Genomic DNA, 18,848 nt, shown 5'->3' with positions numbered 1-18,848 from the left:
CCTATGAAGTTTTCTTTCCCCCTTATCCCCCTGGGATTCAGGGGTGGGGCATATGACCTACAATAAGCCAATTAGTACATCTCTCCCATCCCCTTAATTATGATGATTGGTTCAAATTATGCACAAGATCCTAGTAAGGCTAATGAAGTCCAGCAAGATCTAATTCTAGGACTTCTGTTTAAACTTTCAGTTAAGTGTACCATTTGCATCACTTTTGGTGTTGTGATAAGGTGAACCTGAAGCTACCAAGAGCTACCCTATGGGTCCTAAAGAATGTAGCAAAAATTGCTGAAGAGATAGAAAAGAAATAGTGAAAATCCAAGACCTGAAATCATTTGAGTCCTGAAGCCAAACACATGTGAAGGCCCATCCCACCACTACATGTTTTAAAATTAACATACAATTAAATTGATTTCATTTTTGCAGTGTGGTTCTATGAGTTTTAATGTATATAAAGATTCCTATAATACTGTAGTCAGGATACAGAACCATTCCATTCCCTACCCCAAAACTCCCTTGGCCCTTTGCAGTCATGGCTAACCAACCACCCTTCTCACCTTGAGAATCTGTCTGTTCTCTGTCACTGTGGTTTTATCTTTTCAAGACTATCAAACGAATGGAACCTCATAGTATATAACTTTGTAGATTTTCTTCATTCTGCACAATGCCCTGGTGACTTGTGCTCAAGTTTAGGGATTTTCCAGAACAGAAGAAGAGTTCTTCTGTTACTGACTTCTATATGATTCCATTGCAGTCAAAGAATATAATCATCACATTTCAGTCCATTCAAATGCATTAAAATTTGTTTAATGACCTAGAAAATGGCCTTCCTCGTATACTTGAAAAAAATGTCTACTTTTACTGTTGTCGTGTAGAATGTTTTGTAAATATGATCTAAGGAAAGTTGGTTGAGTATTGTTCAACTCTTTATTCTCTTATATTCTGTTTGTCATATGAAATATTGAGAGAAGTATTAAGATTTCCAACTATAATTACATCTATTGTTTCTTTCTATTTTGTCAGGTTTTGGTTAATTAAATTTTATTGTTCACCCACCCCCAAAAAAAGAAAGGAAAAAAGTTAATTCATAATCTGGATTCTGTTACATTCTTAAAAAAACTACTGGGGGTTTGATTGATTGACTTATTTTTTTTTTTATGATTTACTTATTTGTTTGAGAGAGAGGTAGAGAGGGAGAATGAGCTGGCGGGGCAGAGGAACAGGGAGAGAGACTCTCCAGCAGACTCCTTGCTGAGCACAGAGTCCAACTTAGTGACCCTTCTCATGACTCTGAGATCAGGACCTGATCTGAAACCAAGAGTCAGACACTTAACCGACTGTGCCACCCAGTCGCCCCAGGGGACTTTATTTAGAAAAGAGTGAATTTGCTTGGACTCAAACCCTGCAGAGGGCAGCAGCTTATATTTCTGTTCAATTCATTTAGACAACAGTTTGGCCAAAGTTTTTGCTCAAAGTTTGGGGTTCACCTCCTTAGTAATTCCCTTGATTATCAGTTTTCTCTTCTAAATTTCAAGCTGCTCTGCCAGCCCAACCTCTGTTTTCTGCCGTCTGGAACCCACAGGGCTTCAGGTTTTTCCTACCCAAGGTGCACATCTGGTGGGGAATATACGCATCATCAAAAGGCAGCAAGCATGCCTCTCACCTAGTGCAGGTGTTTTTAAGGACTCTTGACTGTGATTTCAGTAGGCTCTCTGCACGCAGAGATCTGCACAATGTTTACACTAAGGTTTTGAATCTCATCTCTTCTCTGGGTCCCTTGCTTCAGGATGCTCCCCCGAATTTCCAGTTTCTCTTCCAACAATTCTGAACTTGGTTTGCTGCCCCCTTGAGCTGGTGTTTCATTTCTTGACTTGAAGGGGTGGGGGACACTGTCAGGCAGAAAACCACAAACTCATAATTCTTACTAGTAAATTCCGAGTACACTCAGAATTCTGAATCATTTTGCTGTGCTTTTCAGACTTCATTATCTTTCAGATCTTTTTTTTTTTTTTAATTTGACAGAGATCACAGGTAGGCAGAGAGGCAGGCACACAGAGAGGGAAGCAGGCTCCCTGCTGAGCAGAGAGCCTGATGCGGGGCTCGATCCCAGGACCCTGAGATTATGACCTGAGCCGGAGGCAGAGGCTTAACCCACTTAGCCGCCCAGGCGCCCCTCTTTCAGATCTTTTAAAGTAATTATTATACTTTGTCTACTTCTCTTAGTTTTTAACTTCAAGTAGGTTTACTTGACTACTTTTTGCTTGTCCATTTCTAGATGTGTTCTTTTCAATTACTTTAACATGCTAATTAAAAGATTTTTCTAAGGTATGCTTTTTAAAAAAGGATTTTATGTATTTATTTGTCAGAGAGAGAAAGAGAGCACACAAGCTGGGGGGGGGGCGGTGGACAGCAGGCAGAGGGAGAAGCAGGTTCTCTGCTGAGCAAGGAGCCCAATGGGGGACTTTTTAATCTCTAACACATACTCTCCCAGTAGACCACTATCCTGTTAGTGAGATTTGAGTTCTCTTTCTATGCAATTACACCCACATATGCACAAACACGTTTACATGAGTATAAATGCAACCACAAATACACATTACTCCGCAATCACCTTCTGTCAGTTTCCCATGTCTCTACAAACGTATTTCATAATATGGGTGTATGAAATTTTAGGTCATTATTCCCTACTGATGCATTTTAAGATCATTTCATTCGTAGACATCCAGTAATACGTATTAAAGACCATGCAGCAATGAACGCTACTGTGCAAACATCCGTATACATGTAGAATTACTGGGTAGCACAGTTCCCCGCTTGCGGAAAAGCCAGTTAGCAGGTAGGAGCCTTTTAGAATACACTTTAAAGAGCGCTGCTTCTTCCCTCTCTGCCTTTTTAAGAGGAGAGGGCGGAGGATCCGTGAGGGCAAGGTAAGCAGAGTAGTAAAATTCCTCGCTAGGGTGTTCGTAAAGTAACTCCGCCTCTCACCCACCGTTTTATTCTCAAGAACAATCAGCATAGGACTTGCAAGAGGAGCGACGCAGCAGCTCGGATGGTGGTGACGGAGAGGGCGTCGGCAATTCCTGCTTCTTCCAAGCGCCGGGACAGCGACCCACTCGAGGACCACGCCCTCCTGTTGAGCCGCTACCCCATCACTTTTACCCTTCCCAGGCTAGACTGATGGAACAACTCCCCAGGTATTAAAAATGGCCTGGGGACAGCAGGGCGAAGTCAAAGGCATCGATATGGCTTGAGATGTGAAGTGAGTGGTGTCGAGGCCCAAGTCACCACGGGAGGACGCCGCGAGTGCCGCGGAGGATGTAACGGCCGCCTCTGGCCACCGCAGCCGACTCGCTTTCCCAGCAGCCCCCGCGGCTCGCTGAGGCCTTGAGCCCGGCCTGCCCTCGCGAGCGGGGGCGGGGCCCGGGCTGGGGCCGGAAGTCACGTGCCGTGACAGCCGCCGGGGTGAGGCCGCCGTGGTCGCCCGGGCTGGTTGGGGCTGTGACTGGGGGAGGTGCCGGGGTGATGGCGGTGGAGACTCTTTCCCCGGACTGGGAGTTCGACCGCGTGGACGACGGCTCACAGAGTAAGAGAGCTGCGGGGCAAGAGCTGCGGGTGGATGCTCCCCGGCCCGCCTCAGCTCCGGCAGCGCTCCTGCGGGAGGGCTCTGCGTCGTGGTCCCCGCGCAGCCCTCCGGTTCGGGACACTTGCTGCCCCTTGGGGTGCGAGAGGGACGCGCTCTCGAACGTCACTTTCGGGGTTGGGGTCCCGGGGGCGGTGCGTCAGGCCGGCCGAGGCAGGGCTTGGCGTCTGGGGCGGCGGCTCTCGGTTGGAGCCCGCGGTACCCAGAGCAGCGGCGTCCGCTGTCCCCAGCCCGGGGCCGGGCGGGGCGCGCCCAGGGCCCAGTAGCCCGGGGAGCCGAGGCCGGCCTTGCCTCCGGCCTCACGACGCTTTCGCCACCTGGGCTGAGCGTTCAGTTCTAGAACGGGCAGAGGTCGGGTTCCTGTTTTCGCTTTCCTGTTTTTCTACTTTTTCCTCCAATCAACTTTTGGAAGTTTGAGTATTTTTTTTTCCTGCATATTCGTATAACGTACAAGACAGGGAGAAAGCGCTCTTCACACGGTAAAAATAAGCAAGCGAATGTCAATTTATCTCCTCCTATGCCTTTTACTTAGATAAGTGGTGTTTTTCAGGGATGTCATAGAGCTTCCATTGCACCTAGAAAGGCTTCAAAAATTAAGCAACTTTTATTTCACAAAATCGAATTGTTTCATTTTGAACTTAAAAGTCAAAGAACCGTACCAGATTAAGTTCCATGAAGCAAAAGTTAGAGGCAAATAATTATTTTGGTGAAACTCTACTTAAGATTAATACAAGTTGGTAATCTGTCTCTTCTGTTTAAGTGATATAGGAGAGATTGGGACCTACTGCTTGTGAATTTGTTTTTTTAAACGCAGTTTCCCAAAAGGTTGAGTGTCATTTTTTTTTAAGAAGGTAAATGTAGTTTTTAAAAATTCCACGTGAATTTTGCTTAACTTTACAAAGAATCCCGCAAAAACTTGCATGTAATTAGGTTTTAGTAGCCTCTGAGAGAAGCACGAGCTTAATTCATAATGGTTTGCAGTTTTTCATAAAATATTCCATAAGGTATTAGCTCTTATGCAGCATTAAAAAAAAATCTTGGTGGTAATGACAATTTCCTTTAATGTTTTTTGTGGAGAGGATTCTGTATTTACTGTTACAGAGTCAACTGCACCTTTTTCATATATGGAGTTTTATGGACAGAGTTCTCCTACTTACGTATCTTCAAAAAATTGTAATGAAAATAAGTTGCTAGGTTTGACAGTGGTTCAGCTGAGAGTAGCATGATGTGATTCGGTCAACAGACCATATCAGGAACTGTACTAGGCATTAGGGATGGAAAGATAACAAAGAATGTAGAGATGAGCCTGTAAATAGGGTTTCTGGGATTTTACTCTTGAAGAATTAACGTGGATTCCTTATTTCAAATCTTTTTATTGTAATTTTTACTATTTTTACAACTATTCATTATTTTATCAGCAAGAAACTTTAATGTTACTGCAGGTTTTCTCTTGCTTACTCTTTCGTGACTTCCCAAACAGACAATGCCAGCATGCTTTTCTGGCATTGTCATTAAGAACTCATTTGCTGATTAAATGCAGCTTTGGTTATTTCCCATGTAAATGAGAATTAGGCATGTACTTACGATTTCAAGAATCTCTAGAAGTTATTTAGTTTGAGCTTTAGGGAAGAGAAGAATTGCCATCCGTTCGGTGTGCCTGGTTTTGTTAATTTTTGTGCTATGAATCCTATCTAGACTGTCTTCCAGTATTACTTAGATTAATGCTGTAACCAGATAGCAGTTTTAATAATTGATCCACCTGATAGGGAGCATTAGTGCCAAAATTAGGGTGATTGGAGAGCTAGGTCTTTATCTTTAGTCAGAATGTACTTTATCTAAGAATTGCTTTGTATTGCTGATTTGAGGAGACAATAATTTACCTTCTTTTAGACAATGATTGAATAGTTGTTCATATCAATAGAAGAGGCTGAATTGGATTTGCTGCCTTTGCAATAGTGAATTCTTATGTGTATATAGAATGTTCCCTTTCTTTATTAACTTTGATGACTAGACATACTTCTATTGTTTAGTTTATTCCAATGACTCCTTAGAGTCATCTATTTAATGTGGAAATTTGTTAAATATTAGCACAGTATCTTTTTTCATTCTTTTTAAAAATTTAAATTAATTAACATATAATGTATTATTTGTTTCCGACATCAAGCAGATGTCTGTGATTCATCAGTCTTATATAATACCCAGTGCTCATTACAAGACATACCCTCCCTGGTGTCCATCACCACTTACCTCATCCCTCCCCTCCCTCTCCCCTCCAGTAACCCTCAGTTTGTCTCTTATGGTTTGTCACCCTCTCGGTTTCCTCTTATTTCATTTTTTCCTCTCTCCCCTGTGATCCTCTGCCTTGTTTCTTAAATTTCACATATCAGTGAGATCATATGATAATTATCTTTCTCTGATTGACTTATTTTGCTTAGCATAATATCCTCTAGTTTATCCATGTCATTGGAGATGTCAAGATTTCATTTTTTGATGGCTGTGTAATATTCCATTTGTGTGTGTGTGTGTGTGTGTGTGTGTGTGTGTGTGTATACACAGTATTTCTTTACTGGCTTTTCCAACCCTATTATGATAGTTAAATAATTAAAATATCTTACTAAGTTTTTGGCATTACAGAAATAACATTCTTTATGATAAAGCAGGTTTAAAACTGTTTTAAAAACAATATTAGATGTAATCTTAGACAGTTTACACTATAGAGACTCAGGAGTATGTTTTTAAATTTTGCTTCTATGACAACACAGATTTTTATACTTATTCAGGTCTTATTTATTTATTTTTGCAAAAAAAAGTTATTTATGACTAAAACATAGAATCAAGATGTTGAGTTGTCTAAGGCATTATTCAAATTGTTTAAAAGCCCCAGCTTATGGGATAAATGGGATGTTAATTTTTTCATAGTGCTTTAAAGTTATGGCTTATGGTTAACCAAAGTTATGGTTATGCTTAACATCTATAGGTTTTAAAATTATTTTATTATTTGGAAAAGATTAAAAGCTGAATTATTGTTTAACTTTGAAATTTTATTTTCAAGAAGTCCAGACATACTAGAGTAGTACATTTAAAAATGCTTAGTAACTACCTTGCTGTGAGTTTTGAGTTTATTTGAAATAAATGTCCTGCAATTTATTACTTGTACATCTTACATACTGTTTTAAAATTTAAATTTAGAAATTCATGCTGAAGTCCAACTTAAGAATTACGGGAAATTTCTTGAGGAGTATACATCTCAATTGAGAAGAATTGAGGATGCACTGGATGATTCAATTGGTGATGTTTGGGATTTCAATCTTGATCCAATAGCTTTAAAGGTTTGATTTTGTTACATTTTTAAATTTACGTATATATTTTCAGGGCATACTATATCTTGAAGACATAATATTAAAAAATAGAATATACATTTGGCCCTTGAATAATGTGGGGGTTAGGAGTGCTGACTTCCCAAGCAGTTGAAAATCTGCGTAGAACTTGAAACTCCCCAAACTTAACTTATAGGCTGCTGTTGACCAAAAGCCTTACCAATAACATAAACATCAATTAACACATATTTTATGTGTGTATTATGTATTATATTCTTACAGTAAGCTAGAGAAAAGAAAATGTTATGATAAAATCACAAAGAAAATATATTTATAGTACTGTACTGTATTTATAAAAAGATAAACCTGTATCACAGTGGACCCACGCCATTCAAACCTGTGTTGTTCAAAGGTCAACTGTATATTCTCATTATTTGGAATCTGGAGAACTAAAAGAAACTTGAAGAAAAATTGTTAATTTCCTTATCTTGAAGCCAGGCAGATGTGTGTTTTTTTGTTTGTTTGTTTTGTTTTTAATGAATGGCAGACTTCTGGGGTGGCCTTTGTTTTTCATCAAGAAAATAAACAGGTTGGAATAGAATATTCAAACTTTATTTGTTCCTTATTGAGATTATTTTACATACAGTGAAATGCATAGATTTACAATATACTGTTTAGTGAATTTTTGTCAAACACATATATTCATATCACTCGTATTCTAATGAATATATAGAAGATTTCCATCATTTTCCCTTATGCCATTTAAGGTATCTTAATATGGAAGTAATTTTTTTTTCATTTTTTTTTTAAGTTGTTATTTAAACTCAAGTTAGTTAACATGTACTATAATACTAGTTTCAGTAGTAGAATTTTATGTAGGAGTAATTTTTTAATGTATAAAGTAAGCCACTCCTGGGGTGCCTGGTTGGCTTGGTCAGTTAAGCATCTGCCTTCAGCTCAGGTCATGGTCCCAGGGTCCTGGGATCAAGCCCCATGTTGGGCTTCCTGCCCATTTTGGGAGGGAGTCTGCTTCTCCCTCTCCTCCCCTGCTTATGCTCTCTGTCTCAAGTCAATGAATAAAATCTTTAATAAAATGAAATAATTCACTCCTCTGTTCCATTTTGAGATCATTCTATCTTTTTAAAATTTTTTTTGAGGTCATTCTATCTTGTTTTATCTTTGAAACTATAGCCTGTTACCACTTAAATAATAATTAACATTTACTGAACATTTATTATGTATTAGACACTGTTCTGAGTTACATATTGACTTTTTTAGTAACAGTTTTCTTGAAATTCACATGTCTCCTATTTTTTTTTTTTTTTAAGATTTTATTTATTTATTTGACAGAGAGAGATCACAAGTAGGCAGACAGAGAGAGGGAAGCAGGCTCCCTGCCAAGCAGAGAGCCCAGTGCGGGGCTCCATCCCAGCACTCAGATCACGACGGTAGCAGAGGGCAGAAGCTTAACCCACTGAGCCACCCAGGTGCCCATGTGTCTCATATTCTTGAAATTCACATATCATGTAGTTCTTTGGGTTTTAGTGTATTGACAGAATTGTGCAGCAGTCATCACCATACCCAATTGAAGAGTCTTTTCACCACCTGCAAAAGAAATCCTATACCCATTAGCCGTCAGTCTCCAGTGTGTGTTAGTGCTAAGTACAGGGTCCAACACAGGTTTAAATAGAATGGCGCTAGACTCGATTCGTCTATTTAAAATTTCCGTGATTTTTTTCAAATTAAAAATGATTTTTTCCCTTTGTTTCTATAGCTTTTGCCTTATGAACAGTCTTCCCTATTGGAACTCATAAAGACTGAAAACAAGGTATAGATTTCTTAACCTAAAAATCTATTTTTAAAATGCTTTAGCTATCTGCTGTAATTCATCTTTTTTATTTTATGTTTTTATTCATGAAACTAGGTCTTGAACAAAGTCATCACTGTTTATGCTGCACTTTGTTGTGAAATCAAGAAATTAAAGTATGAGGTAATTATTTGTGCTCTTAAGTTGTTAAAAACATGATTTTAAAAGCAAATTTGTGTTTATATGTATAGTGTACATAAAGATTTAATGCATGTTGAATTAATTTTTTATTTAATACTAATAATAGTGGTTACCATTCACTGAGTGTACTAACGGAGTGCCAGACACCATACTAACCCTCTTCATACTTAGAATGAGAGGCAGATAATGTGAGGAATAGATGAGGAAACAGGCTTAATTTTACTGGTAGTAACTGTTTGAGCCTGGGTCTATATACCTTCCAAGTCTGTATTATTTGCCATATATACTGGCTTTCTAGATATAATTGATTTTTTACATTTTTTTTTTTTTTTAGTAGTCTCCACACCCAACATGGAGCTTGAACTCATAATCAAGAGTTACATGCTCTACTGACTAAGCCAGCCAGGTGTCCCTAGATATAATAAATATAACTGATTTTTTTTAAAAAAAAGCTTTGAATTTTTAATATGTTTTGCATTTTCTTAGCCATGGGTCATTAAAACTCTGGTAGAAGTTGGTAAACTTCCTCTTTTTTCTGTACCTTTTTGATACTATGTGATTGCTTTCTATCTCCCATGAACTAGTGGGAAGATGTAGGACAGTAAGGTGAGAAAAGACAAAAGCAGGGGTAAAGAAACTGAGAAATAACTTTGAGTATCAACGATATCTTTGGTATTCTAAAGATCAATTGAATTTACCTGTTTTATAAGTAGTTTTGAATTTAAATGAGTTTGTATATGTGATATAGTCCTCTGATTATTATTAAATATAGATAACTAAGAGAGCCTAGGAATTTAAAAACAAGACAGCAACCTTTAAAAATATTTAATTTTTTTTAAACAGGCAGAAACTAAATTTTATAATGGTCTCTTGTTTTATGGAGAAGGAGGTAAGTTTAAAATTTCATATTATAGTGTCATTATGCCTTTTTTGAGATTGAAATGAATGAAAAGTTGACAGTTCTAAGACTACCATGATTATATTATGTATACCCTGAGAAAATAAGCATTTAAATTTTTTGTTGGTTTATTTGTTTGATAAGCAGGTGGAATAAACCTGAGTGATGGAGCAGTAGCAAATTCTCTAAAATCTATTTGTGATATTTTTGTAAGTTACAAAGAACTGTGACCAGATAAGGATTTCCCTTGAATTTGTTAAATAGTGAAACAGATGGTTATTTTTAATTGAATGATTAATGATTGTCTTATGTTTCTTTTCAATATAAAAATTCTGGTTTTAATATTATGCAGATTAAAAGATATACTAATGAATAAAAATTGTATTTATTTTTCTTTTTGGGTCTTGACTAAGTTTAAATTAAAAAACTGAAAAATGATTCTTCATGTTGCCTTTTAAAGCTACAGATTCCAGCATGGTGGAAGGTGATTGCCAAATTCAAATGGGAAGATTTATTTCATTCTTACAGGTGATTGTTTTTTACTTTCCATTGTTTGTTTTTTTTAAGTTTGGTAAATTACACAAAATTAAAAAGATTTCTGAAACCTTCAAATGCTAAGAATAAGTACTTTGAATGGTAAAACACTCAGTAGACATTGGATTGTAGTTTAAGAGGTCATAATTCGTGAAATGTTTTCATAGCATTTTATGGAAATAAGGTCTCAAAGTAAGGTTTTGATTTTGTTTTTGTTTTTTGTTTTGTAATAATTTAATTTGTGAACAATTTGTCACCATGCCTTTTAAAATAACTTAAACTTTATGCCGGGTAGGAAGATAATTTATGCCAGAAAAAGTTGTTAGTGGAGATGGTTAAGCTAGTACATGAGCAATGATAAGGTTTTTAAAAGTAGCACTTGATGCTTCTAACCAGATGTTTCAAACATTTCAAACCAGATGTTTTCGTCACTGCAGTTTTAGTTTTTCTAGGTCTTTGGTTTAGTTTTGTGAAAAAATTGAAAGAACTTCCCATTTCTTCTCTCTCCATTATAAAAACAACGCTAAAACCATATGAAAAAAGCAAAAATTGGAGATAAGGAGAAACTCCCCCTACCTCCTGATTGTTAAGTTCAAGACTTGATGTATTTCACTGAATCAAGCATACTAACATATTGTTCAGTTCACTTATATCTTTACTACCCTTTTTTGTCTCCTTGTTGTAATTGAGAGTATTTTGTTGAACTTGACCTCTATTGTGTTATGTGTCAGTCAGGGGCTAGTCCAGAAAACGAATCACAGCTTCAGAAGAGGTATTTTGATATAGAGGATTGGTTATATAAGTGTTGGAGGGTTGAAAGAAAAAGAGGATAGTGAGGTCATCCATAGGAAGGGGAAAAAGAGGAAGGATTGGGGTTACCAGAATATAGGAGCTTGGAGCAGGAGCCCTGTGTAGTTATTGCTCATACTTGTGAATGAGGCAGTGCTGCCTGGCTGCCTGGTACCTCTGAGAGGGCAATACAAGGTCGTTTCTGGAGTTCTCAAAGAAGCTGGAGGTGGAGCAAGCTGCTATTGCTGGGGTGAACTGCTCTTGCCTGGGTTATGTTGGTAAAAACACCAAGAGTACTTATTGTGGAAGTGAAGGCTATAAGGGGAACAAAGAAGAAATTTGGGAAGTTTCTAGAAGACCTGATGATTTCCCAGGTGTTAATGAACTCTAAGGTCTTGAGTTAGATAGCTGGGGGTATGATTAACATCTTTGTAGGGTCTGGAATGAACTAGGTGTCAATGAACTATATATAAGGTCTTGAGTTAGATAACTGGGGGTATGATTGACATCTTTGTAGGGTCTGGAAGATATTATTTGTATGTTTTTCTGACTAAAGGTATATTGAAATTTTCCCTCATGGTTTTGATTGATGCACTTTGGAGATGGGCCAAACCTGTACTGCCTTTTAGCTAATGACATTATTAAGGCATTTATTATGACATTGACACAGGAATTACTAGGAATGTTTCATATTTAATGTTCAGAGCATCCTAGTGAAGTAATCATTTTTCTCTTATTTTTACACATTAATAAATGTAACCTCAGAAAGAGAGAAAAAAATTCCCAAAGTCTCTGAAAGGAATTTAGACTTAGGTCTTTGTATCCCTTTCCTTCTCCACCCCTACTAGAAGTAAGGTATGTTTCATGCTTTTACTTTGTTGGAAATACAGTCCTGTATGATTTCAGGAGTGTGGGGTAGAGTTCTGCATCCTTCTTTGTGGTTCTTGAATCATTTAGCTGTCAGTTAAATCGTATGCCACCTGTAAAAAAAAACCCCAAAGCACCAAGTAGTAGAAAGGATGTACTTTTCCAGTCTTTAGTGTCCTTTTAATGCCACCTGTTGGCAGTACTTAACAGGAAGCCTACTGGCAGAGGTCTAAGAAATGTAATTTGCAGGTCCCAGTGAATGTGTCAGTTTCTCCCTCTAGTTTTATCAAATTTTGCATTTCTTATTTTAAGGATATTCTATTTGATGCATGCAATTTTAGGATTGTTCATAATTCTTTATAAATTGAATCTTTTATTATGTTGTTATAGCAGTTGACCCTGTTCAACTATAATTATGTATATAATATGCAGTTACATAAATGTATATCATATATAATAGCTGTGATGTGCTAACAGTTTTGTCCGATATTCTCACTGCCTCGGCTCTGTTTTAGTTAACATTTTCTTGGTTTATATTTCTATATTCTGAAGGTATCTGAAATGATACCTGACAGTATCATTATGTTTAGTTATGTTTTTTTAAAACCACTTGGTTTATCTTTCTATTTTCTGAAGGTATCTGAAATGATACCTTTCAGTATCATTATGTTTAGTTATGTTTTTTTAAAACCACATGTGTCTGGATTTGGTTTATTATGCAATTTGAAAATCCAAAAATCTCTGTCTTTTAATTGGCTAATTCATTCTATTTCTTTTTTTTTTTTTTAAGATTTTATTTATTTATTTGACACAGAGAGAGAGATCACAAGTAGGCAGAGAGAGAGGTGGAAGCAGGCTCCCTGCTGAGCAGAGAGCCTAATGTGGTGCCTGATCCCAGGACCCAGAGATCATGACCTGAGCCAAACGCAGAGGCTTAACCTACTGAGCCTACTATTTCTATCTTATGTAAATAGTCTGTTATATATCTGGACTTGTTTCTCTCTTTTTTTACTTTGTGCTGTTTGTCTGCATTTTCTGCTCTTTGCTTTTATTGAACTTTTAGAAGTTTAATAAGAAAGATAAAACTAGAGTTATTTAAGTAAAATTGATATGCATTTTTTTCATTTTCAAACATTTTCATTTGTTTGTGGATCTCATTGACAGCTGCATAAAATTCCATTTTTAAACTATAAGCCTAGCATATGTTAGCAACTGTTCTTGGTGCTGGTATATAGCAGTGCAGAAAACCAACAGAAATTCTTGCCCTCGTAGAACTTAAAATCTGGAATAGCCACAGGTTTAGTCAAGTTTTGAATACTTTAGGATACAAACTGGTTTTTTAAGTTTAAGCATCGAGAGCTTCTGAAAGAAATTTTCTGAAGGTGTGGGACATAGTAGATGCAAATTAATTATTTAATGACAATATATTCCTGCAATAATTAAAATTTCCCTTTCTCTGTGCCAGGCTTATTTAAGATGAAGTTAAAAGTAATAAACATTTGAAGTTATTTCAGAGTAACTTTGGGAGAGCCTTTTTCCTCATTATCATACTTTCTAAATTGGCAGCTTTTCAGCTTTTTCATTCAGATGTTCACTTACTTATTCATTTAATAGGACAAAAATATATTGAGAAGCAGTTGAGGGTTAGCCACCATGTTGGTCAGTGGATATTTAAAAAAGGAATAAGATGATCTCTGTTAATTACATGAGTAACTAAAATATAAGACTTAAAATAGAAGTGTGAGTGAAATGCTATGGGAACAAACCAGTAGAAATTACTTTGACGTTCAGGAGAGGAGTTAAGAATGGATTGCTTGAAAGATGGTTGAAGTTTTCTGGCTGCAGGTTAACTGGAAGCTGTTCTGGTTTTGTTTAATATGTTACCATAAAGTTGAGAAATGGTGGCATTTAAAAAGCAACTATGTAACATATACTCAACTTGTCATTTCAGGAACTGTCTTGTTTTGTTACAAGGTGCTATGAAGTGGTGATGAACGTAGTCCATCAGTTGGCTGCTCTCTATATCAGTAACAAGTAATGGATTTTATAAATATTTTTGCATTTATAATAGGGATGCAGGGAATATTTTCTTAAACTAGCCATTACCTGAAATAGTTTTTTGTCTCTTTGCTCATTTACTTATTCATTCTTTCATTCATTTATTCACCATCCTTTGAAGTCTCATAACGTTTCAAACACTAGGTGTGTAATACGTAGACTAGTAAGACAGCTTCTGCTGTGGTGAATGATCTGTTATCTGTCTGAATAAGAATGTTGACAGAATATACTTAAATTTGATTATATAGAAAAAGACTAATATGGAATCAGAACATGTACCAAATTCTTTCTCCTTATTTTTCCTTTACAGTGACTGTTCTCTGGCTTATTAGAATCACATGGGACTTTCTTTAAACTACAGAATCTGGGGGGAGTGGGACCAGTTAATCTACACTGAAAAAATTGTGGTTTTATTCAAATGATCTTCCAAGTTTGGGAACCACTGTTCTAAATCAGGAAAAATGATCAAATTTTGATAGACCTTCTGTTCTTAATGACCACAAAGTAATATCTCACTTTCAATTAATTAATACTTAAAAATTTTCCCATTTACAATTTAACTGTGATCTTACAGTAACTTTGTTTAGTAACATGGTAAGGGGTTCTCAATTATGAGAAATAATTGAGGCCCAGAGGAATTGTATGAGATTCCACAGCAATTTAGATGCTGTTCTTTGATCACCAGTCCATTCATTGTTATTCTTACTATATACCAGGCTGCATCTTAACTGTCTTTATAAACTGGGAGACTGTGGTAACTGCTTCTCATTTTCATGTTTTTCTCCTCGGTCAGGCGTTTATTTTGTTTTCTGTTCTTTCACTGAAGCTGTTCACATGGCAGGAGGGAATGAGAGCATAGCTCCTCTAACCCCTGCAGTACCTGATGTGTAATTCAGAGAGTACTCCCCACCACCACACCCCGTCCAAGAAAGATGAAATTTATTTGTATTTTGTATTTCATTTTAAAAATATTCTATCTTGTGGAATATCTATATGTCCTTTGATATACAAGTACTAATTTAAATTATTTACTGTTGAGTAGAAGATGTCTAGGAAGTAAAATTGAATTATCCCAGGGCTTTTGACTATAGTACAATGTTGGTTGATGCATTGTTTTTCAGTAGGAATGGGAACTCAGAAATAAATCTGACTAGTTTCCAAATGCCAGTTTGGGTAGGAGGATAACAGAGATTCTGTTTAGGAATTGAGAAATTCTAACTGTTTCGAAAGAAATGAGTATCAATTTTGTTATTTCTCTGCCTCTATCCCAAACTCAGTACTTTAGGTTTAAATGGCTAGGGTTATTCATGGGCCACATATTGTTATTTCCGTGCCCATTGAGTAAGATGTGGGCAGGGATAGCCTTGACTCTGCATATACAAGTTAGTTAGTTCTCTTCTAGTTAGTTAATTCTCTTTAGGCTGATGACAGTCTAAATAATGATACATAGGTGTTAAAATCCCAAGACCTTCTGCTGCTGTGTGTTTTCCTTAAAATAAAAATGAACTGTGGTAAAAAAGGAGTTTTTTAAATTGGATATTATTTTATTACAGGATTGCACCCAAAATTATAGAGACAACTGGAGTTCATTTTCAGGTAAAAGTAATTTAGGTTGAACTGTAAAACTATAATTTTTACTATAGTTTGCTGTGGAGTTTATATGATTGGGGAGTAAAAAATTATAGTTAAACTCTTAAAGAGGTTTTTTGTTGTTGTTTGCCTTTTTTCTATTTTATCTGTGAAGTTGATGAGGTATTACTGACCCACTATCAGTATAACTCTTTTTTTTTTTTTAAAGATTTTATTTATTTATTTGACAGACAGAGATCACAAGTAGGCAGAGAGGCAGGCAGAGAGAGAGGGGGAAGCAGGCTCCCCGCCGAGCAGAGAGCCCGATTTGGGGCTCGATCCTAGGACCCTGGAACCATGACCTGAGCCGAAGGCAGAGACTTTAACCCACTGAGCCATCCAGGCGCCCCACTATAACTCTTTTTTCCCCCAGTTGTGGCCAGTGGAGGTTCTCTTAAATGGTCTCTTTAGAGAGTGAAACAATTAAACAATTCTGTAAAATCACAATTAAGGATGAAATAGTGGTCAAAGTGTTTCTCTATCTAAGGCTTGTTCCATCTGAGGATTAATAGTTTCATCTGTGTATTAATAAACTGATTTATCCACTGCTTTAATTCAGTAGTAATTAGCCCAGTGTGTTTAACTTTAAAAATCCATAAGAAGCTTAACCTGTAATTCGTGATTAAATGTTAATCATTAAAGGTTTTTTTGACAGACTATGTATGAGCACTTGGGGGAGCTGCTAACTGTTTTGCTTACTCTGGATGAAATTATTGATAATCATGTCACATTGAAAGAGCACTGGACTATGTACAAAAGGTGAGCCAGTTAAAATGGTTAAAATAGTCTCTTACTTTGTATAGTTAATCTATTAGTAAAAAGGAAGTAAATGTAAATAATACAGATCTTTTAAAAGACCTGGAGATCTGTATTTAGAAGGATCTCATGTTAAATGTTTTTGTGAATACAGCAACCGTTTTTTGAGAGTATGATATACTTGTATAAAGCCTCCTAATTCTTAAAGTAGAATGTTAATTTGAGTACCTTAGAACTCAGGTTTGTTTTTTCCTAGAGTTCTATTCAAGTGACCGTTGTTTTTTGTGAACTTGGTTTTATTTCACTGTATATTCTTAAGACCTGTTTAAGTTGAGGCATCTGTTCATCTGGTATCTAGAGTATCTGAATTTAGGATGATAGAAAAAGGTATGATTAGAAAATTAAATATATTAGCATTGTTTTTATTCAGATTTTCAAATGTATAGAACCAAACAGGAAATACAAATACAAAATTTTGATTTCTTAGAAAATTTTCAATTGAAGACTTTGTTAGGAAAATTGAAGGTCTTTCTCCTAATCTTCCATAAGGTTATTGAAATCTGTCCATCATAATCCTTCAAAATTTGGAATTCAGGAAGAAAAACTAAAGCCATTTGAAAAGTTCTTGCTGAAGCTAGAAGGGCAGTTACTTGATGGAATGATATTTCAGGTACGAGCACTTTATCCGGCTATACTGAATGGGTTCCTTAGTTGACCCAGCTCAGAACTACAGCGTGGCGCTTTCATAGCATATTGTTGAAATATGTGTTCTTTGAAAGTGCTGTGGCTTAAAACATTGTTAGTGTACTAAAATACAATTATTTTAGTACCAAGTAGCAAACAAAATTAATAGTACTAGTTATATTTGGGGTGAGGTTTATTTTTTTTTAATTATGTAAAAGGATAAAACTATTCAAGGATCAATATCTAAGCAGTTATGTTAATGTTTGTTGTTAACCTCTGTATCTGGGTTTGTTTTACTGCCTTTTAAATGTCTGTTTAATTCTTCCTGGGCTCAGGGAATATAATTTGGGTTTGTTCAGTGCAGATAGCTTTCTACCATTTAGTAGCTTTTTAAAGCTTAAATTAATTAAAATGGAAGAAAATAAAATTTCACTTTCGCCACCACTTTCAGCTGCTTAATAGCTGTATGTAATCTAATTATTGCACCATACACTTCATACTTAATATATATCAATAATATCATAATGAAGCTGGGAGAAAAATAGCCATAATTAGTTTGTGGCTAGCTATCATATTAGCACAAATGTAGAATATTTCTATGATCACAGAAAATTCTTTTGGCTAGCACTGCTTTGGGTAATGTTTATCAGAAATTGCAATATATTTATATTTAAAATCTGCTTCAGGTTTTTTTTTTTTTAATATTTATTTATTGACAGAGATCACAAGTAGGCAGAGAGGCAGGCAGAGAGGGTGGGGGGAAGCAGGCTCCCTGCCGAGCAGAGAGCCCCATGCGGGGCTCGATCCCAGGACCCTGAGATGATCACCTGAGCCGAAGGCAGAGGCTTTAACCCACTGAGCCACCCAGGTGTCCCTTCAGGGTTATTTTTAATATATTTTACATAATCACAGTTTTTAAAAAATTGATGTATAGTTGACACATAATGTTACATTAACCTCAGGTGTACAACATAGTGGTTGACAAGTCTATACATCATATTATGCTCAGTTTTTACAGATTGATCTGAACTCTTGTTTATATCAATTTAATGGCTAGTGGATTAGATTCAGAAGGTCTTTTTTTGTCATTGATTCTTTTTCCAGGAGATTTTTTTTTTTTAAGATTTTATTTATTTATTTGACTGAGAGAGCACAAATCAGGGGAGGGGCAGGAGGAGGACAAACACACTCCCCACTGAGCACACAGCCTGACACAGGCCTTTATCCCAGGACCCTAGGATCATGACCCAAGCCCAAGTCAGACACTTAACTGACTGAGCCACCCAGGTGCCCCTCCAGGAGACATTTCTATGCATTCTGTAATAAAGTGCTAGGCAAGTAATTGTAATCAGAATAAATTTACTCTTAAAAGTGCAAAGTAAAATAATAAAACATGTTTTCCAGTGCTGCATCAGACATATCTTCTATACATCATTGAATATCCCTGTGTGTCTCTTCATGTAGAATTATGGATTTGTAGGGCGCCGGGATGGCTCAGATGGTTAAGCCTCTTGCCTTTAGCTCAAGTCATGATCTCTGGGTCCTAGGATGGAGCCCTGAGTCAGGCTCCCTGCTCAGTGAGGAGTCTGCTTCTCCTTCTCCCCAAACCCTGCACCTCTCATGCCCTCTCTCTCTCTCTCAAATGAATGGATTTGTGGTTCAGTTTTA

General features: G+C 36.7%; 1 protein-coding gene across 1 annotated transcript in view; it reads left to right on the top strand.

Moving 5' to 3' along the window:
- Positions 1-3,427: 3,427 nt before the first annotated feature.
- The window catches only part of WASHC4 (WASH complex subunit 4), a 61,450-nt gene continuing 46,029 nt past the window's right edge, over positions 3,428-18,848 (top strand). The window contains exons 1-10 of the mRNA XM_004743051.3: positions 3,428-3,583; positions 6,830-6,969; positions 8,732-8,785; positions 8,882-8,947; positions 9,809-9,854; positions 10,324-10,391; positions 14,005-14,087; positions 15,665-15,707; positions 16,396-16,499; positions 17,046-17,166. Coding sequence (XP_004743108.1) covers positions 3,523-3,583; positions 6,830-6,969; positions 8,732-8,785; positions 8,882-8,947; positions 9,809-9,854; positions 10,324-10,391; positions 14,005-14,087; positions 15,665-15,707; positions 16,396-16,499; positions 17,046-17,166 — 786 coding nt within the window. The 5' untranslated portion in view covers positions 3,428-3,522. The remainder of the gene's footprint in view (positions 3,584-6,829; positions 6,970-8,731; positions 8,786-8,881; positions 8,948-9,808; positions 9,855-10,323; positions 10,392-14,004; positions 14,088-15,664; positions 15,708-16,395; positions 16,500-17,045; positions 17,167-18,848) is intronic.

The sequence above is a fragment of the Mustela putorius genome, unplaced genomic scaffold (assembly GCF_011764305.1).
Source record: "Mustela putorius furo isolate JIRA1106 unplaced genomic scaffold, ASM1176430v1.1 tig00000788_pilon_pilon_pilon, whole genome shotgun sequence".
In the NCBI taxonomy this organism is placed as follows: domain Eukaryota; kingdom Metazoa; phylum Chordata; class Mammalia; order Carnivora; family Mustelidae; genus Mustela; species Mustela putorius.
The sequence above is the reverse complement of the archived record's forward strand: the minus strand, read 5'-3'. Positions and strand labels throughout refer to the sequence as shown.